The following is a 23,572-nucleotide window of genomic DNA, read 5'->3' on the forward strand; positions in this document are numbered from 1 at the left end:
AGCCGTCCTTTGAGAAGCTGGGGGCTGCCAGGTACCTTCCTGTGCATTTCCTGCACAGTCCCCATTGCTCTTGGCTGACTTTAGCTTTTACCTGGACCATCTTCCTTAGCTATAGAGCTTTCTGTACTATTTATTCCAGTACAAGTCAGCTGCTGCTGATTCTCTCAGCCTTTGTTTGTTTGAACAAGGCCATTGTTCTCATTTTTAAAAGCTGCGTTTATTGGGAATGAATGGGAGCTTGTCAGTTCCCTCACTACTTCAAGGATGCCGTGTCATTGTCTTCTGTGTTTCATTGTTCCTGACCAGAGCCCAGCCCTTGTGTCCATCTTCATCTTCTTGTGTATAATGTGCTTTCCTGGCGGCTCGCTTTCGTCTACATGCAGCTGCTTTGTCGCAGCTCAGTGTGCTGTTCTCTGGTTTAATATTGTTTATTCTGACCTGTGTGTCTATAGGTTTGACCAAGGTTGGAGAACATTAGTCCTCTGTTTCTGCAGGTGCTGCTTTTTGCGCCCCCTTCCCTTCCCCTTAGACTCAATGTTGCCCAGAGAGGCTCCGCTATCCCACATGGAGTGGGAGCCCCTACTGCACTGCTTTCAGGGTGCTTGCCCTCAGTCCGTCCTATGAAACCCTGGTTCTCGTTTGCCAGCACCAGAAGCTCCTTTCTTCTGTACGTTCCTGTTTGCCTTTAGGTCTCTGATCTTATTTATATTTACCATTTTAAGATTCTTTCAGGGGCTGAAGAGATGGCTCAGTGGTTAAGAGCACTGACTGCTCTTCCAGAGGTCCTGAGTTCAATTCCCAGCAACCACATGGTGGCTTGCAGCCATCTATAATGAGACCTGGTGCCCCCTTCTGGCTTGCGGGCACACATGGAAGGAATGCTGTACACATGAATGAATAAATAAATAAATAAATAAATAAATAAATATTTTTAAAAAAGATTCTTTCAGCTAATGCCGTTACTTTTGTTTTTCTGAGTCTAGATCTGTTGGTAGCTTATTTTAAAGAATTTTTGACACCAGTTTGTTGTTTTTTTCCATGTGAGGTAAATTTTTAATCACATATCTGTGTGTGTATGTAGGGGGGCACTAGTATCCCAATGCCATGTGTGTGGAGGTCAGACAAGAACTTGCAGGCATCGGTTCTCTTCTTCCATCTTGTATGTCTTGAGGGTTGAACTCAAGGCATCATCCCACATCCCGCCAGGCAGTTTAGATGGGATTCCAGATGTGCCTGGTGTTCAGGGTTGGTGCCCAGTCATTTCTATCCCGATTCCTTATGTCCTGAATCCCAGTCCTCAGGGTCGGTGCCCAGTCATTTCTATCCTGATTCCTTATGTCCTGAATCCCAGTGCTCAGGGTCGGTGCCCAGTCATTTCTATCCCGATTCCTTGTGCCCTGAATCCCAGTGCTCAGGGTCAGTGCCCAGTCGTTTCTATCTCTATTCCTGTGTCCTGAATCCCAGTGCTCAGGGTTGGTGCCCAGTCATTTCTATCCCGATTCCTGTGACCTGAATCCCAGTGCTCAGGGTCGGTGCCCAGTCATTTCTATCCCGATTCCTTGTGCCCTGAATCCCAGTGCTCAGGGTCAGTGCCCAGTCATTTCTATCCCGATTCCTGTGACCTGAATCCCAGTGCTCAGGGTCGGTGCCCAGTCATTTCTATCCCGATTCCTTGTGACCTGAATCCCAGTGCTCAGGGTTGGTGCCTGGTCATTTCTATCCCGATTCCTTGTGACCTGAATCCCAGTGCTCAGGGTTGGTGCCTGGTCATCTCTAGCTCCATTTTTTTTCACACTCTCAAGCACTTTGAGGTCTGTGGCTGCTAGCAGCAGTACCCCAAGGGTCCCCTGGAGCCTGTCAGAGCTCATCTGCTGTCCCTCCCTTTTGTAGACCCTCGGTTTCCTCTGGGGTCCTTCCCTAACGTGTACTTTTGGATCATACATGCATGCTTCTCACTGCAGCAGAGGAGGGATGGCCTTTGTCCCATGTTCTAGGCTAGATGTGCGATGCTTCCTCTCCAGCCAGCCTAGACGCTGTTTTGGGAGGAGCAGTGGGAGTCTGCTGCATTGACTGGTGAGCACAGGCTGCTGTTTACTTTAAGGAAATGCCAGTCACTGTCCCTGTCCTCACTGCGGGGCTGCAGCTGCCTGGGCTCTTGGATAGCTGTAGGTGATGGCCTCTTACCTCTGTAGATCCCATTTCTGTCAGGTTCAGGTATGAGCAGCAGATGCTGGAAGTCACCTATACATGGGGTGTGGTCTAAATGAGTCCCAGGTGTTCCCATCAGTGTCTTCATTCCTGGGAGGCCTTGAAGTGTAGGCATCTCGTAGGCCTGAGTGGAGACCGAGCCTGCCATGTTGGCTGCTCTCTGTGTGCTGAGGACACACTGAACTTTGGTTTCACCTTGACTAGCATGGATCCTCCTCTTTCTCCTCCACTCTCTCCCACTTTGCCCCATTGCGGGCTGTGTGGGACTCTGGGTATATGGAAAATTTTTCTAAGCACGATCGTGTGACTGGGAGCACACCTGTGGGAAGGCATGGTGTTTGGGCCTTTGCTTACTGTGTTTGCTCTCTCCCCCAGGGAACTACTATCAAGTGACGCAATGAAAGAATACAACAGGGCTCGCGTCTACCTGGATGAAAACTACAAGTCACAGGAGCACTTCACAGTGAGTCCTCTTTAAGCTGTGGCATGAGCCCAGGCCAAGGGAACCTGAGTCTTGGCTGTTGCTGAGGAGTGCTGAGTTGGCTTGCATGCTTGTCATAAGACAGTGTGACTTTCCTGTGAAAAACTTGAAAAACTTCTCACATTCTGTTGACTGTTGGGTGGTCTGAGTCCACTGAAGCCTGGCAGTACTACTGGCTGAGGCTTAAGATTACATCTTCAATTGCTGGTACAGACAAAGCATGGGCAGGAGCTGGGATGTGGGTGGCCAGTGGGGAGACTGGCCTTGGGATATATGGCGTAAGAGAAGTCTAGGGTCTCAAAGCTGGCTTAGATGACAGATTGGACTGGAACCTAGACTGCTCTGGTGAGCCTGTTCCGGGCTTCGCTATCACTCTGTAAGCCACGAGCAGGTCTCTAGAGTAGAACCTGCTTCAGGACAGGTGCACCTGAGCACCAGTTCAGGCCCTAGGACCCAGCTTCTTGTCTTTTCAAGTCAGGCCTACATAGATTCAAATGATAAGATCTACTGGTGAGGATGGACAAGAGAGTAGACACAGCAGAAGAAGAGCGGATAAACTGAAGAAAGCAATGGGAACTGCTACAAATGAAATAGAGAAAACAGCACATAAAGCGTCCCTCAGAGATGATGTCACATGGCCTGACATAATGTCCGTGGGGCCTTCCTGAGGGCAGAGGAAACAGATGCTTGGAGAAATAATGACTGAGGGTTTCCACAGTTCCACAAAACTTACAAGCTCATAGATCTGATTGTGGCAATGGGATTTCCAGCTGAACCTCCAGACAGAATCTCAGTAAGGTACATCACTGTCAGACTGTGGGGTACCAGTGCTGCAAGAGGCTCATCACTATCTCTCCTCCATCTTTCTTCCATCAAGGCCTTACTCCACTGCAGGCGTCATCTGTAGGAAGGGCCTTTTCTTCATAACCCCCTTTAAATATATAGACAACAGTGACCTAAAAATACAGGGAAAGGGAGGATAAATCTCATATACACAAACAAACAAGGCTGGTCTGGCACTACAAGAGCCTTCACAGCTGGACTGACAAGGGAAGAAGGCCACTGCTTGAGGATAGAGCATTGTTTGCTCTCCATTGCTTGTAAAGTGGTGACTATGCATTGGCATTCCTATCCTGGTGCCCAGTTTCTCTATCAGCCACAGTGTGGTAGGCAGTGCCTCCATGTCAGATTGGGTGGTGATGATCAGGGACTCTCCACGTCTGTAGGTAGCACAGAGTAGAGGCCACATACTCACTTATCCCAGATTATAACTACATTGGCTCCACTTCTCACGCCTCACTGCAATCCCTTGGTGTGTCATGGTCTTTAGTGGGAACCTTAGGATGTCCTAGTAGGAAGGACCTACATCCCCGAGTTCCTGAACATAGTTGGCAGTGTCTGGCTGCTAGGTAGCCATCCTCTTGCCCAACCTGATACCCTGTAGCTTCAGACAGAGAAATTTAATCTTTGTAAGATTGATGGTATCAGCTGAGTGTTTTTAGCTGAGTCTGGTTCAAATAATAGGCCATTAATTGAAAAAGGAAATTGAGATGAATTTATCTTATACATAAATGCTGTCATGGGCATTAATAGGGATCAGAAAATAGTGGCCTCTTTCCAGCAGGCTGCTGAACTGAATGCACTGTACCTGCTCTATGAGCTGCTGTGGGGGTGGGGAGTGGTGGGGGGAGCTCCTGCTGATGGGGTGACCTGTTGGGGTAAGATCTGCGGCTTCTCTTGCTGGGAAGCCCTGGGGACTTAGAATAGGAGACTTGCAAATGGCCCTTGCTGCCAGGAGGTGGCACCAGTGCAGCACTGCAGCCACCGTGCTCCCTGCAGGGATTGTTCCTAAGAGGATTTTTATGCTTAAACGGGGACATTAAATTTTGTGTGCTTACTGTGACTAGCATATGTGTCTGTTTCTGTGGGATGGATGTCTGCTGTCTATGCTGTATAGAGACCCTAAAAATGGTTCCTCTGTCTGGGCTTTGTCATGGCCAGGTCCTTGCTAGCTAGAAATTTGTGTGTCAGAAGTCTGGGTCGTCAGAGGTTCTGCCAGAATGGCATGTTGAGTTGTTACCACTAGAAGGTCTAGGTCTCCATCCTGTTTCTTGTGTTTGAATGTTTCCACTTGAGCAGAGGTTACTTGTGAATCACAGGAGAGAGGCAGGAATGAACATACTATGTCTGGGAACACTAAGAGCCTGACTTTACTTACTGGGGAAGCCAGCCTTGGTTGGCATAGTGGTGTCGCTTATTTTTTACTCTTTTACTCTCTTGGCTTTTTGGGTTTTTTTGGGGGGGGGAGTCTGCCACCCAGCTCCCAAATAAATCACATGTGGAGGCTTATTGTTACTTATAAATGCCCAGCCTTAGTTTGGCTTGTTTCTAACCAGATTTTGTTAACTTAAAGTATTCTATCTACCTTTTGACTCTGGGCTTTCTCCTTTTCTTACTTCTGTATATCTTACTTTCATCGTTACTCAGTGGCTAACTTTGTGACTGGGTGGCTGGCCCCTAGCATCCTCTCTCGTTGTTCTCTTGCTCCTCCTTCCCAGATTTTTCCTTCTCTTTATTCTCCCTGCCTACCAGCCCCGCCTATCCTTGCTTCTGCCTTGCTGTTGGCCATCCTGTTCTTTATTAGACCATCAGGTGTTTTAGGCAGGCAAAGTAACACAGTTTCTCAGAGTTAAACAAATTCAACATAAAAGAATGCAGTACATCTTTGCATCATTGCATAAACAAATATAACACATTTAAGAATAATGTTCTACAACAGCTTAGCTTGGTTTTGTTTACTGTTTCCTCCTTGATTGACCATAAAGGTACCCAGTCACATGTTTAGTCACTGAATGAACTGGTCTTCTGGTAGAGCACTGGAGGGCCGGTAGTGTGGGGTAAATGTAAATACCCACAACCCCTCTGGATGGAATGGGAGAAGGCAATAGTACCTTAGAGAAAGAGCGGCAGTCATGAGCAGAAGAGAGAAGTGGAGGCTGTTGGTGGGTGTGTTTAATATCAGGGACTAAAGAGCATCCCTGACCTAGTTACAAGGAGCGTGGATATGAAGAGATGAACTCAGGGAGGCATTAGGGAAATAGGGAATGGAGAGCCAGAAGCCAAAGTGTAATTGAGAAAGAGTTCCCCAAGGTGGGTTTTCAGGGAGGCAGGGGCCACATCTCTCTTCACACTACCCTTTCAGGCCAGACCCAAGAAGAATGAGGTACAACATCCAGGTATGAGGGCCCTTGGGGTCTGTGTAGTGTGTGGAAGGTGTGCACCATTTCTGTTGGTAGAAGAGTCATGGAAGTCTGTGTTAAACATTTGGCATGTAACTTGAAGCTGTGACTTCATAAGAAAAGTGATTTGAACAAAGTGGAGAATAAACCTGACCTTTACAAAGTTGGACTTCACAGTAGCTTTGGGTTTTTTCTTGTGTGTGCCAGGTAGGAGCCATGGGTTGCTTATTCACACGATGACCCTCGTGAGCCTGCCAGGTGAGATAGGCCCAAGAAGGAGGGTCCTTGAGGAAGGCCCCCAGCTGGAAACTGAGCTCTGTGCTATGTGGATGGAGTTTAGAAGCGTGGCCTTGATCTGGTGTGGATGACAGAACTGCCTTCCTGAGTTTACGCCTCTTGTCTCCAGTGTTAGAGATGAACTTTGAAGGCCACTCCCTAGGGCACTCAACATCACAGTGTGACGCAGTTGAGTTCCGCAGTAAGCCAGCCATGCAGATTGGACACTGAGGAAGTACCTGGGTGAAGTTTTCTAGGTCTGTGCTGTGTCTATTGATCAGGCACTCTAGCAGCATGGAAATCGTGTGTCTGATTTAGCCAGCCACTCAGAGGAGCATAGAAAACACATCGCTTACCTCCGACAAGCTGGCACATCAATAAGAGTACGGGAGGTAACGACTTCCTTGTACTCCAGCTTCAAAATGGCAAAGCGAGGAAGAGATTGGAAATTTATTTTCGTATAATTCTACTGCTGTCTTGTTTTGCTGCTGAAGGAAAGCATTGCAGCATGGGGTGTTCATCAACGCTTGGCTGATGCTCACCTGGCCTGGGAAGCCAGAGGATGTGCTCACTATGGTGGACTGCAGACATGGCCTGGGATAGCCATGTCTATCAATCACCTCCCATCCCAGGTGACCTGATAGCTAAAGTTCTGGTAGGGGATAGAAAGTTCAGGACCAGGGCTATGGTCCTTGCCTGGATTCAGAGCCCCGAGTGGCCCCTTGAAGCTGCAGCTGATACAGCAGCATTCCCGCTGGGAGCTGGAAAAGTCCTTTGATTTTGCTTCCGAGGAGAGGGCACTGGCTGGAACCTTGAGAGCTGGTGTGACTTGGCCAAAGCTTTTGTTTCAGGAGTAAGGATGCCCCAGGGCCAGGGTACATAAGGGAATACCCCCTTTCCCTGTGGGCTTTCTTGCCCAGCTAGGGGAAGTTTGAAGGCGCCATACCTTACTAATGGCTTAATGTGTGGATGACACAGCTCCTGAGAGGTCTGAGGAGGCTTGGCTAGCTGTCATAGGTCCCAAGGAATGGCTCTGTGCCATTGAGCAGTTAATAAGAGATGACATCTGTAGGTTTCTCAGTCTCATGCCCCGCCTGTACCTGGAACTGCCCACACCCTGCCTCAGGCCAGGGAAGGAGGCAGTTTAGGTGGACATAGGACATTCCTGGAGGTTGCACATGCTTCTTGAGGTATAGGTGCCTGAAGAAAACCTTGCATGCTGTGCTGCTGGTGACGGGCACAGATGTGGTAGCCAGGATGGGTGGCACCAGTAGTGTTTGGGGTGCTTAAGGGGATTCTGGCCTCATTTATTCCCCTAGGATTCTTATCCATGAGCAGTCTGTGTGGGCCGTGGAGTGATGGTGGTTGAATGGGGTCCTGGGCAGGCCAGAGAATGAAGATCCCAATGACCTGTCTGATTCAGGGACAGTAGCAGGCCTAGGGTGGCTCTAGTAGGCAGAGCCAACCTCAGGTTCGGGGACAGCTCTGTCAGTGTAAAAGCCCTGCTGTCTGCTGCTTACTTGGGTCTCTTACTTGGCAGAAGGCCTTGGGCCTGCCAGTCAGGATTGCCTAGATATCTGGATGCTGCTCACATGTGGGCAGGTACTTCTTTTTCTGCCCTCATACAAGGTCAGAGTCCCATTCTTTACTTTCTCCTCTGTGTAGCTTCCAGCATTGGTGGGAATAGGTGTTTCCCGGAGGCCTAAGAAATGAGCTAGAGCACATAAGATATGTGAATCTGCTTTTGCCTGGTGTCTTGGGTTTTCTTGGGCTTATTTGCAGAGTGTGAAGTTGGGTGGGATAATGATGGTTAAATTAGGGTTAGGAAAGACAGGAGATGCTGAAAGTTGACAAGGGGCTGTCACAGCGTGATGTACTATTTCCCTTCACTCCCCAAGTGAGCTCAGAAGGCCCCTGCCCTGCATGGCCTCACTACCCCAGCAGGGGCCCTGGTGCTGGTGTTCAGGGTGTGACTGAGGTGTGGAAGGTGCCCCTTCCTGGAAGACCCCTTCTCACTACTGTATGAGAAGTCTCTCCCTGCTTTGAGGTGTTAGGGGAAATTTGTGGGGAATTAATGGAGTTTGCTGATGTTCTTTGATCTGAGGAAGAAGAAGGGAAGGCAAATGCATTTATGATGAGGGACTAATCTTTGCCAGCAGTGGCCCCCTATGCACTGGGCCCTGCCCTCCTCCTCCTCACCTGAGGCCTGATGAAGTGAGAGGAGCAAGATTGGTTTTCTGAGGGCACTGAGCGCTCTGTGCTCAGTTAAATCATGGCTGTCTGCACCCCTGGCGGGTGATGACCTGCCCTCCTGCCTCGGCACCACGGCCCTTCGGGATGCGATGATGTGCAGCCCCAGCAGCCGGGCTGCACTGAAGGTGAAACTGTCGTATCGATCTTTTTAGCACTAAAATATGAGCCACTTTACGCCGCTCCCCGCTGCTGTGATGTGAAAAATAATAACTCGGATCCAAATTAAAAATATTGATCCCTGGAAGGTGTTGAAAGTAAATAAACACCTTCCGAAGTTTTCGGGTCAGCCGAGGAATGGTATTCAGCAATAAATGTGTCGGCACGTCAGAGTCAGGGTTCTTGATCTGTTTTTCCTCTGAATTGATTTTTCATTATTTACTTCCTAAAAGTGTTGGAATTTGGTCCTCCACCGTTAAATCCCAGTGTTTGGGCAAATGATTTCTTTGGGGCTTATGAGGTGCTCCTGACCCACTCCCTCATTGATTGATTGATTTTTGACTCAATGAGCTTGCAGTCTACGCTTTATTTAGGACTTCCATCATAATTTTTTATACATTTAGGCTTGACTTTTTTATTTCCCTGTAACAGATGAGCTGACATTGGACTATCAAACTGGGGGAAACAATTGCCACGAGGTTAATTTTGTTGCGGGCTCCATGCATCCTGAGGAGATGTGAGACTTTTCCTGGCTATAGCCCAGGCCCTGGAGGGAGTCTACCTAGACCAGGACATATGTTTAGAACAGGCTGTGTCTCATGTCTCCAGGAGGGGTGGTGCCTGAAGGGACTCCAGGATTTGCAAGTGGTTGACTCTGATTCCCTTAAAGTCAAGGACAAGCTGAGACATGCCTCTTATAAAGTTTCCTTTTCAGAAGGCAGCTGAGATACACCGCCAGACATGTCTCCACCTGGCCTGGCAGGAAGACCAGAGAGGCAGATTCTAGGCACCACACAGGGGAGCAGTGGGGGCCTTGTGTTGGCCCATCTTCACTGGGTTTTCCTGGGTGGAAAAACGTGACTATGTCACTCATCCTGCTGTATTGAGGAGTGAGGGATCCTACTCACTAACTAACTAACACTCAAAAGTGGGTGCTGAGTTTGTTGAAGTGAGGCAGGTTGGATGCTAGAGAACTGCCTGCAGAGAAGAAGAGGCAACCTTGGTCTTAAGCAGCTTCAGTAAAGGTCCAGTACTTTCTGCTCTGCCAGCAACTTCTCATGCTTCTTGGTCTTATTGCTGGGCAGCCTTAGTTTCATGTCTGTGGGCATTGGGCAAATCCTGATGCACCCTTACAGGCATTAGGCAGACAAAGATGTGCCCCTTGGATATTGGGAAGACCTATATGTGCTCACTGGGCACCAAACAGACCCACATGTGCTCATGTGAGTGTCTACCAGATCCAGATATGCCCCTGTGGGCATCAGGTAGACCCCCATGTGCCCAGGTAAGCATGGGGCAGACCCAGGCATGCTCCTGTGGGCACCAGGTAAATGCAGATGTGCCCCTGTGGGTGTCTATGAGATCCAGACAAGTCCCCATGAATACCAGACAGACCCCAAGGTTCCTCTTGTTGAGGACCTTTAGATATACCTCTGTAGATGCTGAGGACACCAGATGTGCCCCTGTAGGTGTTGAAAAGACCTAGGTATGTTCCTATGCATGTCAGGAGATCCAGATTGCCTTTTGAATGTTGGAAAGGACAAAATGTGCCCCTGTGGGCACTGGAAGACTCAGCTGTGTGCCTGTTCATAGGGTTCTGTCAACCATGAGAAGTAGTTGCCTTTGTTTTCCATGTTCGGTCTACTTTCTGATGGGGGAGTTTGGGGCAAAGAGCTATAGTACCATGGTCCTCATGCCAGAGCTTTCATCTGTTTATCCACAGTGTCTGAGAGAGCTCATGTGACTCATGGCTAGCCCACCTCTCCATTGTCACTCGTATTTGGAGCTAAAGTAGCCAGGGACAAGAGGTTGAGATATTTACTGATGGATTTTTTTGAACAGGGAAGGAACACCACAGGGATTCTGAGAAAGCTCAGTGCTGGGAGGTGGATGGAGCCATCAGCTCAGGGTTGGGTATCCTTGATTGAGTCTGTGGTCTCTCACAAGGATGGAGAAGCCCTGGCCAGTCATGTAGTCATTGTTGTCTGCTTGCCATGAATGAGTGGTTTTGCTTTTTTTCTTTTTGGACAGGATTTTTGGAGCCTGTTCTGGAACTAGCTCTTGTAGACCAGGCTGGCCTCAAACTCACAGAGATACACCTGTCTCTGCCTCTTGAGTGCTGGGATTAAAGGCATATGCCACCACTACCCAGTAAGTAAGAATACTTACTCCATCCTGGTTTAGGGAGCATTGATTGAAGAGGAGGTGGCAATGGCTGGCTGGTGTGCAGGGTGTTGTATGCGCTCCCAATACCTCAACGTCATTCTGGCATTACCTCTCCCAGGTGTGGTACTGTGGAGATGTTACCAGTCCACCAATACCAGGTTTGGAATAGAAGATCAGAACCCAAGTCATTTTATTTATTTATTTATTAAAGATTTCTGTCTCTTCCCCGCCACCACCTCCCATTTCCCTCCCCCTCCCCCAATCAAGTCCCCCTCCCTCGTCAGCCCAAAGATCAATCAGGGTCCCTGCCCTGTGGGAAGTCCAAGGACCACCCACCTCCATCCAGGTCTAGTAAGGTGAGCATCCAAACTGCCTAGGCTCCCACAAAGCCAGTACGTGCAGTAGGATCAAAAACCCATTGCCATTGTTCTTGAGTTCTCAGTAGTCCTCATTGTCCGCTTGACAATTGTTCAGCAAGTCCGGTTTTATCCCAGGCTTTTTCAGACCCAGGCCAGCTGGCCTTGCTGAGTTCCCGATAGAACATCCCCATTGTCTCAGTGTGTGGGTGCACCCCTCGTGGTCCTGAGTTCCTTGCTCGTGCTCTCTCTCCTTCTGTTCCTCATTTGGACCTTGAGATTTCTGTCTGGTGCTCCAATGTGGGTCTCTGTAACCCAAGTCATTTTTACACATATGGTTGGCTCCCCTGGGATGATATGGTGACTGCCAGGCAGCACTTACCTCCTGAATTCCAGATTCCCATGACTAGATGGGAATGGTGCATCTTCTTATGGGACTGCCCCTTGCTGGACAGTGGGGGTGCCCAGCTCATTTCTGGCTGTGGTCAGATGTGTCTCTGAAGGAGGCACAGGCACACATGCCCTATGCCACAGGGAGGCTCACCAGGTAACCACAAAAAGGATTTCTGGGATACTGACAGCCATCTCTTTGTAGGGCAGAGAGGACAGGGGTGTTGGTTTTCTTCTCAGGAACCAAAGTTTGCTAGGCTTAGCCAAGAGCTTGGACCTGCTTTCCTATCCTGAGGGTGATATACTTATTGGCCTTGGAAAACCAGGGTGTGCTCCTGTGTGTTGGACCTGCTGCCAGCATGAGATATGGACACAAGGATGGATACTCCGACCCCTGCTCTCAGGACCTGTGTTCTAGGTTGATGAATGCAGAGGTTGAGGTTGAGACATTGGCTAAAGCTTTGAGAATACATTTGGGTGAGAAGGTGCTGAAGAAGCATCTTTTCAAGAGGGACAGGGAATGTCAGTATGGAATGTCAGTAGGGTTCGTCTAGCTAGTGAACCCTGCACAAAGGGTTTTCTGTGCCAGGCAGTTCAGTTAGGGTTGTGTGGACCACAGAAGAAAGGCCAAAGCCTCCACTGAGCTTGAAGCCCTAACACTTGGCCGTAGCCAGATGCATCTATTGGTCCTCCTGGCCAGTCACTCTAGCAGAGCTGTCTGGGTTCCTGTAGTGTCATTTTGTGTGTTTTGCTGGGTACAGTAGTGGATGTCCCAGGTTAACGTCAGTGTGCAGGCATGGGTGACCCAGGTCACATTAGAAGACACCAGGCAGGTAGTGTTCACACTCTGGCAGTCACCAAGGAGCCCTTAGTGGCAAACAGTACCTGAGCTTGGTCTTCTCCGCTACTGAGCATTGGGCTGTCCTTAGCAGCGTAGATCCAAGAGAAGTTTAGTAGCTCGCCAGAGCAAGCACAGTGGAAGCCTATGCTTTCGGTTGAGCTACAGAGCTGACTACATATAGCATGTAGCATGTTACACACTACATGTGACATGACATGTTATACATAATACATCTAATGCTCTAACTTGAAGGAACAGACAGACACTTAAACCAGCACACACGAGGACATAAAGAAAGCACCTGGCATGATGGTGTAGGTAGAGCATGTCTTAGGGACCTGGCATCCAGGAAGCAGATGTTGCACTGAGCAGCTCAGGAAGGGGCACACATTACTGGCACATAGAATATCTGAACATGATTGGCAGGGAGAGAGGAAGCCAGAGTTATGCCATGCTTGGAGCATCAAAGAAAGAATTATGGTGTGATGGGGTGGTCAGTGGGGATTGCTGCAGGATTTGGGGGAATGAGGGGACAGTCATCTGGTGACAGATTGGTTGTTTCTAACTTAAATGTCTCTCTGATCTAGCCTTTAATTCATAGTAAAGTAAATTCACAAAGTGGAATAGAAATACTGGTCCAACCTGGTTTGTTTTCATTTTCTTGACTTCAGTCTTTTGCCTTTCAAAAAAATGAGATACAAGTTCAGACCTGGGTGGGTGGAGACCAGTAGGAAACTCCCATATCCTAGTGGGATGTGAAGCTGTGTTTTAGTCCCTTTTCCCACATGCCCTCTGCTCCTCCACCCAACTCAACACTGTGTCCCTAGGGGCACACCTTCACCTTTTGTGCTGTGGTTTGAGGATTCAACCCAGAGACAGACAAGACCGCTTGAGGTGTAGGATCAACCTCGTGAATTGACTGCATTGGCATGAGGAGAACAAGGTTCCTTCAAGTGAGCCACCAGGGTGCAGTACCAGTGGCCAGAACTGTTTTTTTTTTTTTAAGATTTATTTATTTATTTTGTTTTACAGTATTCTGTCTGCTTGTATGTATGCCTGTAGGCCAGAAGATGGCGCCAGATTTCACTACAGATGGTTGTGAGCCACCATGTGGTTGCTGGGAATTGAACTCAGGACCTCTGGAAGAACAATCAGTGCTCTTAACCTCTGAGCCATCTCTCCTGCCCCCAGAACTGGGTTTGTTAACATGAAGTATTTTGTTTAGATCTCTGACATTTTGTCCCATGTCCAGTGACTTGCAAGCTATCAGTTTGTAAATAGTTCTGTGGGAAGCTGAAATTTAAGTAGTATTACCTTTTACAGTAGCACCGAAATCTGGACCATTCAGGACCGCACTAGGTCAGTGCTCTGTAAGACCCATATCCTGAGACCCATAGCCTGCTGCTCGCTTTAGTTAGTGAGAGCTGAGCATATGGAGCTGTACCAGGCTCGGAGGAGGCTCAGCAGTATCGGTATATCTCTTTTACCCAGGTTGGCATGATGCTTCAGTGCCCTTCTAATCAAAGTTGGAACAGAGTTGTTTTTTTTATAGAAATCAAAAATCTGCGTTTACATTTTATATGAAAGTGTAAAGGGTCAACAGTGCCCACTGTGACATTGAAACTGGACAGAGTTGGAGGGCTTATCTTTTCTGGTCATGACTTGCTACAAATTTACAGTGGGCAAGACAATGGAATGTTAGTATAAAACCAGCAAAACAGGCCAAGGACTAGAAAGGAGGCCCTGGAGATCATCTGGGTTAGGCTGGCCTCAAGCCTCTGAGGGCTGGGATTTCAAGGGCATACTACCTTTGAGTTTTGACGAAGGTATCCAGGCTGTTCAGCCATGAGGGATGAATGACCCTTACTCATGACGACTTTTCATGAGTAAAATCCCAGCTTTCACCAGAAACTGTGGAAATTAACTTCCGTGTGGTTACAAACCCGAGGGAGAAGTGATTACAGAACATGGCAGGCATGGAGTGTTAAGAAGGCAGCCATCATCAAATGAGACATTAGTGGTTTTGCAAGAGTAGAGGCAGTTCACAGCCCATGGGACAACATTTGCAAATCTTACCTGATCAAGAATTTTCACTGGAAATTCATCATGTCAACAACTGTTATCAATCAATAAAAGTAGGGCAAAGAACCTGGTTTTTAACATGGAGGGAGATCTGAGCAGACTTATCAGTAAGAAGCAGAAATGGCAGGTGAGAGTGAAAGGTGCTCACCTGCTGGCCACAGGGCAGTGCCCTTGTCTCTGAGTGTCCCTTCAAACCAACAGCCCACCTTCCAGTACCAAGCACTGTCCCTGCTGTGTGCTGACAGTGTCCTGTTTACAAGAGAGGAAACCCCCTCCCATCTGGACTCTGGACTGCTCCAATTTTAGGTGGATGCACCTGTCATCGAAAGTATACTGCATAAAGCTTCAGACCTCACACATGAGCCTGTGCCTGGTAGTAGGAAGTTTGCTCCAGGAGTGAATGGGGCGGGGCTGGGGGTTGAAGACCAGGAATATGCCTCATCCAAGGGCAGCAAGGAGCCATGTGCTGCCTCCCGTCTGCCCCAGATAATTGTGATACCTGGTCCCATGACCCTGCCTGTCCCCCCAGGTGTCCTTCACTTCCAAAACTGTGGACATTGTATCTGCAGTAAAGGCTGGTTCTGTGGTCATTGTCCCCAAAGCCTTCAGAGGCCTATGTTTGCAATCATGGCTTCTAATCTGTCCTGGCCTTCCCTCCTGCTCCCATAGGTCACTTGCTGGTGGTGCTTATGCCAGTCAGCTGTGAGTCTGGGGCCCTGGTTTCTGTCAGCAGGAGAAGAGTGTGGAGTTGGGAGCCTGTGGCTGCTGGCTGCATGTATGGGGAGGGGTGTTGGAGGCTTGACACTCGTGGTCTACAAATCCAGGCCAGCCTGACTACTTCCCACCTAGGGCCTTAGTTACTATATGTCTATCTTTGTGCTGTGCTCTCTGGTGAGAAATCTCTAACAGGTCTTTGGTGAAGCTGAGCCAGGTGCCTGATGGCGGCAGATCCATCAGGCTGCCGACAGGCATGATCGAGGGCCATGTCACATGAGCCTAGGAAACAAATACACTGCAGGAAATGTATTGGTGAACAAACTGAAAGATTGTAAAGCTCTTAAGGACTTTGATGCTTGTTAGCATTTTTTGACAGAAAATCACTGAAGCAGTGGACATAAAAAAATAGCGCTGGTGCTCACAGTGTAGCTGCTCGTTCTATTTATTTGGCCTCAAGTGACGTTTCTCTTTGGAGTCCCCTGTGAGCCCTGCCCTGCTTGCCTAGACTCTGTTTTTCCTGGGAGTTCTAGCAAGCCCTGGCCTCTGCCTTATCCATGCCTGGTCTCCTTGAGGTGTCTTTGTGCTGCAGACAGAGACCAAGCCATCTCTTGTAGCAGTGTATCCAGTGTATCCCCTTTGCCCTGACAAGCTTGACTTCAGATGCAGGAGCATTCTGGGTCCTTGTCCTCCAGAGTTCAGTTTGCAGGGCTTATTGCACTCCGTGGGGGTACTCTAGGGTCTTTTCTCCTCTGACCCAAAGGTTTTCATGTAGATGCTAGCTAGGTCTCCTGCAGTGGGCTCAGGTCAAGGTCTCTGCATGTGTGCCAGCTATTTGTGGCTTCAGTGGCTAGGTCTCTGCACTCTCACCAAGTCCTCAACTACTTCCTTGTCTATAGCTCAGTGCCCAGAAAAAGGTTTGACTGGTCTGCAGAAAAGGACGATGGGAACTTCAGCATCTGACCTAGCCCCTGTCTGCATAGCATGTGTCTCTAAAGCCAGGCCTAGCCGGAGGGAGATGCTCTTGTCTGGTGGGCCAGGTGACCATTTTTGAGATGCAGCAGGGAGGGAGGCAGCTGATTGACCACTGTGTACTCTAACCATGTTTCAGAGTTGTACCCTGCTGTCCCTTTAGCCATGAGCAGTCTCTGGTTTCTGGTTAGCCTCCAGGGCCAAGGTATGTATACATTTGGGTGTGGGCCAGTATGATATCTGTAGGGTGTGGTGGTCAAGAGTGGGCTCTCACTGTGCCTCCACTAGGTGCTTAGGGTTGTGGTCATTGGTCTTTCTACTTAGTCCTCATCTGTTTTGGATTCATGTCCTTTAGACTGGGCTTGCTGTTTTACAGTTTTAAACAGAATCCTGCTTACATGAAGAGGTTAGCCCAGGAGGACATAGCTCATGACTTCTGTGCCTGGGTTCTTATTCTCCAGTTGATGCTGTCTGTGGTGGAGTTCACAGCTTACTATAGGGAGGAACTGCACTGTCAGAGGTTGTCCCTTCTTTTCCAGAACTGTGGTAAATGGGTGGCTGGGCTGGTGCCCCAGCTTGCCAACCCAGAGTAAGCTATAGCCGATCTGGCACGGGCCCCCATTTTTAAACCTCACGTGACCAGGCCCCACCTCTGCAGATGTCCCTCATCCTGACAAAGGCTGAGGATGAGCACCAGGCTGCCATTACCAGAAAGCATCATCCGTCCCAAATGTCTCAGGGTCACCGCAATGCACCACAAAAAAGCCACTGGGGACATGGGGAGCCACTCCTGAGAGTCAGGAAAGTGCCCTTCCCAAAACAAAGCCAGCCTCCCTACATTCTTGTCTCTTGTATTTTTTCAGAAGATCTTAGTTTTGTTGTTGTTGTTATTGTTTTTATAATATTTGTTCATATGTCTGCCATGTGCAGGTGACTGAATGTGGAAGTTGGGACAAGTCTCAGGAGCCGGTTCTCTCCTGCCACCATGTGGACTCTAGGGATCAAATTTGGGTCATCAGTCTTGGTACACATATTTCTACCCATCGAGCCATCTTGTTAGCCCAGTTTCTCGTTTTATACAAGGCAAAGTGGTGGTAAAATTTGAAGGAATTTTCTGTGTAACGTTTTCCCTTGGTTAAGAGTTAAGGATGCCCTAACTGTGTCATTCCTATGTGACATTTTCCTAAAACAGAATATCTCGGGGTCTGTCTCCACAGCATGAGAACTTCTCACTGAAGGTATCCTCTCTAGTTGCTTGTCTGTAAACTCTAGAAAGTACTTACACTCAGCAGAAAAGAGGACCCGACTAAACATATGCTGCCCTTCTTATGTTAAAACTGATTTCTACCAGTAGTTGTTAGAGGGGGACACAAGCATGTGGAACAGGGATTTGTATGTGGGGACGAGAAAATGATGTAGCCTTTCAGCTCTGCAGGGGCATGTGAAAGCTAAGTGTACACGTCCCTTCTTGCAGAATGTTTGAGGTTTAGATAGTTTAAGTGTGCATCCTTCCCTGGCAGGGGCGCCCCTCCCATCCAACTCCTATAGCAGATTAGGGCCTGCAATTATCTGAGTAGGTCCGAAAGATTGGCCATTCAGTGTGCAAACATCTCTCAAACGGAAATTGTTACACTTTGCTCTTCATCTTGAAATGAATGTTTGGTTGTCAGTTTTATTGCTGATGTAATGAATAGAGCCCAGCGACGGCCACTGTCCCTGAGGCAGCCCCAGCCCTTGGGCAGAGAAGTACTGGTGTGAACACTATGGGCATCCTGCTCCCAATGTGCATTTGGCTCCTTGGAATCAGAGCAGAGTGGTGATTTTCCCCCTTCATTTTCTATGTATTACTGTCCCCACTGTCTACCCAGAAAAGATGACTGGCTCCTGGCTCCCTGGCTGGAGCTGGGCAGCAGGATTGGACAGGCAGTTCTGGTCCATGACTGGCGAGTTTTATGTATGTCTTTATGAGCCCAGCAATGCAATGATAACACGGAGCTTGTCTCATAAATGCTGCTGTACAGCTTGGGACAGCAAGCGCTTTCATGTGACCCAGATTATCTAAGCCACAGTCCCTTTGGGTTGGAGCAAGTCTCTTTAATAAATGTTGGCTGTCCTTCCAACCGTCATAATTATTTAAAGGGTTTTCAAAAGAGAGGGAACAAATCAAATCAGGCCACTGCTGCCGCATCCCATTGTGGAGGTAAGTGTATTTGTAAAACGTGGGTCTTGTTAGAGTCCCCTCCCAGTTTTCATCTATTATCACAATAATTGAGTTTGTAGCTGGAATTAAATTCATCAAATTGTGTTATCCTCTTTAGAAATTGGATAGGCACCCTGGCAGGGCGAGGCAGAAGTTAATCCGCTTTGCTAAAGCCTCCAGTGGCACCATACAGCAGGGTGAGGAGGCTCAAGCGTCTCCCTGTCACCTCAGACACGGTGTGATTTCTCCTCGATCCCCAGTGCAAATAATGACATTTGAATCGAGCATTAACAGGCTTAATTACTTTAAAATTGTCATTTTAATTTACACTGATATAGTATTGATCATACAAGCAGAGATTAAGCTGTTCAGCGGAGCGGATGATGGGGAATTAAACATTAAAGGGTCCTCGAGGGGCTGTGCACACTGCCTGGCGTGTGCCGGAAGAGGGATGATAGTTCTTAGTAATGAACTGGCGGCATGCGAGGACATGAATCTTGGGCTTCTGGAAAAGGGGAAATAATGGGGTTTGGGACGCATTTGCAGGTTATTCATTCGCTGCCATGCGCCAGTTCTCCAGTGATTCATCCACCTCGCCTGCGTTTATTTATCCAGCAGATTCCGGAGCTCTGACCTTTTGCTAAGTACACTGAGCATAAGTTAGAGTGGAGATTTTTCAGGTGCAACTTTTTATCAGTGTTTGTTATTTTTTCTTGTTTCCAATTGCAGGTGGTCCAGTGGTAAGAGCAAGGTATCTGAGGGAAGGTGGGGGAAGGTGTCTCTGCACTACTGTTGACATTTCAAGGGTAGTCCCGACTTTAGTCTCACATCCCTGTGTATGGACGGATGTCACATTTGTGTTGTTGGGTGGTAGCCATTTGTCCCTCTTCCCGGTTTTTAAGTTTTCTGGCGCGGACTTGTTGCTATAACTATTTAGATGGTAGGTAGAGAGTGTGAGAAGGAAGAAGGCATTTCTGTCACAGAAGCAGGTGTATCTGACAGATTCTTTTTGACTAAAATGAGAATCCATCAAATCTTTTAACCTCAGAAAGGTCTGCTTTTCTTAGGTTACATCATAAAGACTTAAGTGATTGATTTTTATGCTCACCAGGGAGTGATGAAATTCTTGGTCACTATCCATAATGCCTTTATTTTAAACTCCAACTGGGTTGGAGATTGAATTAATCAGGGAACGGAAAGAGTACCGATGCTTCTCAAGGTGGACATGAGTGTGCATGGAGTGTTAGAAGGGCTTTTTGTTTTTTGTGTTTTATTTTTCCTATACAGGGTTTCTCTGTGTAGCCTTGGCTGTCCTGGAACTCACTCTGTAGACCAGGCTGGCCTTGAACTCACAGATACCTGCTTGCCTTTGCCTCCTGAATCCTGGGATTAAAAGTATGTGCCACCACCACCCAAAGGGCTCATTATTGCAAATTCTTTACTGGATGCTGGCAGGGCTCATCACTGTGAGCATACACAGGCGCTAGGTCTCATTGTTGCACATGTACGGGGGTGCTAGAAGGCCTCCTTATTGCTAGTGTACAGGGGTGCTAGAAGGCCTCCTTATTGCTAGTGTACAGGGGTGCTAGAAGGCCTCCTTATTGCTAGTGTACAGGAGTATTAAAAGGCCTCCTTATTGCTAGGGTACACGGGTTCTAGAAGGCCTCCTATTCCTGGAGACCTCTCTTCTTGAGAAGTTAAAGGCTTGTTGCAGAGCTTGTGGTTGCAGCCTTTTTGATGGTACTTTTCATGTGTTGATTTCCATAGCCTTTCATGAGTACTTCTGTGATCCCATATGATTCCTGGCAGACACTGGACACTGAGCACAGCCCACCTACTGGGTGTTGTTTTCAGCCCTTGGCCATTGTCACTGAGGGCAAAACTGGGATGCTGAGCATAGAGTAATGTGTGGCACTGGCTAGTAGATTTCAGGCAAGTGGCCCATTGATGGTGCCAGTGTACTAGGCCCAGCTTGAACTGGAACATAGGGGAAATATATGTTCTCCTCTGTGTAGCTTTGGGAATATTAGTAGTAACAGGGAGGGGAAGAAAGCTTCAAGTCCCACTTTATAAGCCAGAAGTAACAAGACTCAGAAGCCCTGGGAAACTGGCAGCTACGTGTGAATGGGTTAGCCTTTTCTCAAATTCTCTTCTCCTTCTGTTGACGGGTTATGATCAGTGTCCCATTGTAGAATACTGTATGCCACTAATGAGAACAGACTGGTAAGACTTCATAGGCATGGAGCCATGTAGAGCTCCCCTCGCTCCTGCTCCACACAGGAGGCAAGGGTGGTTCAGATAATATGGATGTGGTTAGGATCCCACAGCTTTATTTCTAGAAGAGCTGGTTCTACCAAGTCCTCTCCCACTCCTTTGTCTTCTTTGTGTTTGCACACTAACTTTGTGTTAGATTGTGAAGACCCTGTTAGTCTTGGGACAACTGTGTGTTTCATTTCTGGCTTGGCAGAAACTCAATCCGTTCTGCTTGGGCAGCTTCCTTTCTATTTAAGGCTCATCCACGTTCTGGTCTTTATGTGGTGGTTCCATTTTGATACCTCTAGCTTACTTCTCCCTCATCTAAGGTGCCTTTTCCTCTGGCTCTGTGTATACTGGCTACTGCAGGGAGTCCCATCTGCAGCCTGCAGTCTCTCCCGGTTCTGTGACCCTGCATGTCCCATGCCACTCCTCAGCCTTTCTTCTCTTCATCTCTATTTCTTCTACCGCTCACAACTCTCCTCCAGAAAATCTTTGTCTCTGGCTTCACCAAAACCTAGATACCCAACATTTCAAAATAAATTTTCCACTGCAGCCTGGGTTCTCTGTGTCACTAGACTCCCACATGTCACCTGCCACCTCCCCCCTCCCCCAGGCTTGTCATCACTCACCTATGAGACTGATCAGTAAGAAAGGACTCAAGTGACCTCCAGTCCTGAGGTAAAGTGGCAGTCAAAAAGGGACTTGTCCCCAACTCAGCTGCACCAGTGCCATCCTCAGTGGCCTTCCAGGAGGCCCCACAGTGGCACATCCCTAGGGTTGCTGGCGTGCCCTTCTCCCTTGACCTGTACTCGCCTGCTTCTGTCCTGCCATTCTGGCACCATTTCTTTCTCTAAATGAGAATGACAGACACGTGTGAGGTCAGGACAGCGGTGCTGAGTCTGGGAAAGTGCAAACATCAGGTCCGCTTGATGGGTGTCACTTGTCCTTGGTCTTTGTCAGTAAGGTCTAATTTATAACAAGGCCATTAGTGGGAGATAGCTTGTTTTGGACATCTTTCCCGTAAGAGTTTTTCGTGATTTGCCTCAGAAAAGAGGTGAAGGTCTCCTTGCGGATGGTTAAAGCCCCAAGTCCTGCTACTTTCAGTACCAGGTCGGGGACAGTGTGTGCTGAAGCCCCTTTTCTTCTGGGGTAATCTTGGTTCTTTTTTTCTGGTGGAGGCAGAGATCATGTTTTGGACTGAGGGAGACATGTTCAGGTGGGGAATTGGAAGCACTGAGATTGCTAGGGAGCTGGAGAGCCTTCTAAGCCAGCAGCCTTCCGTGCTGGGCCTTTGTATTCTGGCATCACACTCTTGTGTGTTGAGGGAATAGGTTTGAGAGAGGTGACACCCCTGACAGGAGCATTGGGCCCTATTGGCTCCTGACATCAGCCCATAGTGCTTGGTGACCATGAGGATCTGAAGAATCCAGTAGTGTTCTCACCATCCCTGTATGGTAGGAAAGAAACAGGCAGAAGTTCTCAGTAGCTTGATGACAGTTCCGAGCCCAACAGAGGCAGGCACAGGAGTCCTCGCTCTAGACCTGTGTTGTATGATCAGAAACAGGATAGGGTGGAGTGATTCCAGCAGTGAAACTGTCGGCTAGGAGGTGACGTGTTGTCACATATTTAGGGGACTACATTAGAGCTTGAGGACAGGCCCTTGCACACTGAGATCTGTCAGCAGCCTTCTCTGGGGGCAGAAATCAGGATAGCCTTGTGTCCTGATTTTGTTCACCCAACAGGCTCCTGACCTTTTCTGCTTCTGTGGCCATTATCACTCCCTGAGTGGGGAGAGGGGGGCTCATGGGCTGCTGGCAACTGCAGAATTTAAAAGTAGAACAAGTTTTACTCATGTTTTGCATTTACTGGAAGCTGCAGGGATGGAAATATACTCAGTGGGGTACAAATAGGACAGAAGGAAATACCATCTGGAGTGTGCCACATTTTGGGTGCGCACTTCGTGGAGCACACATGGCCCAGAGTTGTCTGGTGTAAGGAGAGCCTGAGAAACAAGCAGAGAGATAGGATGAAGGATAGAGATAATATTTTTTAATTTACTTATTTTTGTTTTGTGTGTGTGTGTGTTTTGACTGTATGTGTGTATATGTATCACATGTGTACCTGGTGCCTGAAGAACCAGAAGGTGTTGGATCTCCTGGAACTGGACCAGTTGTGAGCTGACATGTGGATGCTGGGAAACAAGCCTCAGTCCTCTGCAAGAATAGTGGATGATCTTTGGGAGGGGTGATAAGTCACAAACTTCTAGAGTTACGGAAAGTCTTTATACAGAACTGGGAATCCCAGTGAGTTCCTGTCAGAATTGAAAAAGAAAGCCATACCAGATAGATTAAAATGCAATTGAAAGCAGAGAAGAAGAAAGAATTAACCATTAACTGACAGCTTGTATTCCAGCACAACTCACAGAAGCAGGGAATGCAGTGAGGGAGCCTTGCATACAGAGTTCTGTCTTGTAGGATCATCTATGAGTGAAGGAGATGCTGGAATGGTAGCTGTACTGGCTAGTTTATGTCAACTTGACACTAGCTCGAGTCATTTGGGAAGAGCGAATCTCAATTGAGAAAATGTTCTTGCCCAGAATAACCTGTGGGCAAGCTTGTGATACATTTTATTAATTGGTGATTGATATGGGGAGGCTCATTCCTATGCTATCCTAGGGCTGAATGCTATAAGACAGCAGGCTGAGCAAGCCATGAGGAGCAAGCAGAGTAAGCAGCACTTCTTCATGGCCTCTACATCCTGCCTCCAGGTTCCTGTCTTGCTTGAGTTCTTGTCCCGACTTCCTTCAGTGACGGACTGTGATGTGGAAACATATAAGTGAAATAAACCCTTTCCTGCTCATGTTGCTTATGGTCATGGTGTCTCATCAAAGCAATAGAAAGCCTAACTAAGACCATGGTGCGGACCTGTAACTAGGTCAGCCTGGGCCTGCATAGCAAGATTCTTCCCCTCCCCAGATCAAAG

At 48.1% G+C, this 23,572-nt stretch overlaps 1 protein-coding gene across 2 annotated transcripts in view; it reads left to right on the forward strand.

Moving 5' to 3' along the window:
- Positions 1-23,572, forward strand: part of Inpp5a (inositol polyphosphate-5-phosphatase A) — a 196,409-nt gene that overhangs the window by 89,502 nt on the left and 83,335 nt on the right. For both annotated transcript variants that reach the window (XM_075972662.1, XM_075972663.1), the window contains exon 4: positions 2,584-2,671. In XM_075972662.1, coding sequence (XP_075828777.1) covers positions 2,584-2,671 — 88 coding nt within the window. The remainder of the gene's footprint in view (positions 1-2,583; positions 2,672-23,572) is intronic.

The sequence above is a fragment of the Microtus pennsylvanicus genome, chromosome 5, assembly GCF_037038515.1.
Source record: "Microtus pennsylvanicus isolate mMicPen1 chromosome 5, mMicPen1.hap1, whole genome shotgun sequence".
NCBI classification, from domain to species: Eukaryota; Metazoa; Chordata; class Mammalia; order Rodentia; family Cricetidae; genus Microtus; species Microtus pennsylvanicus.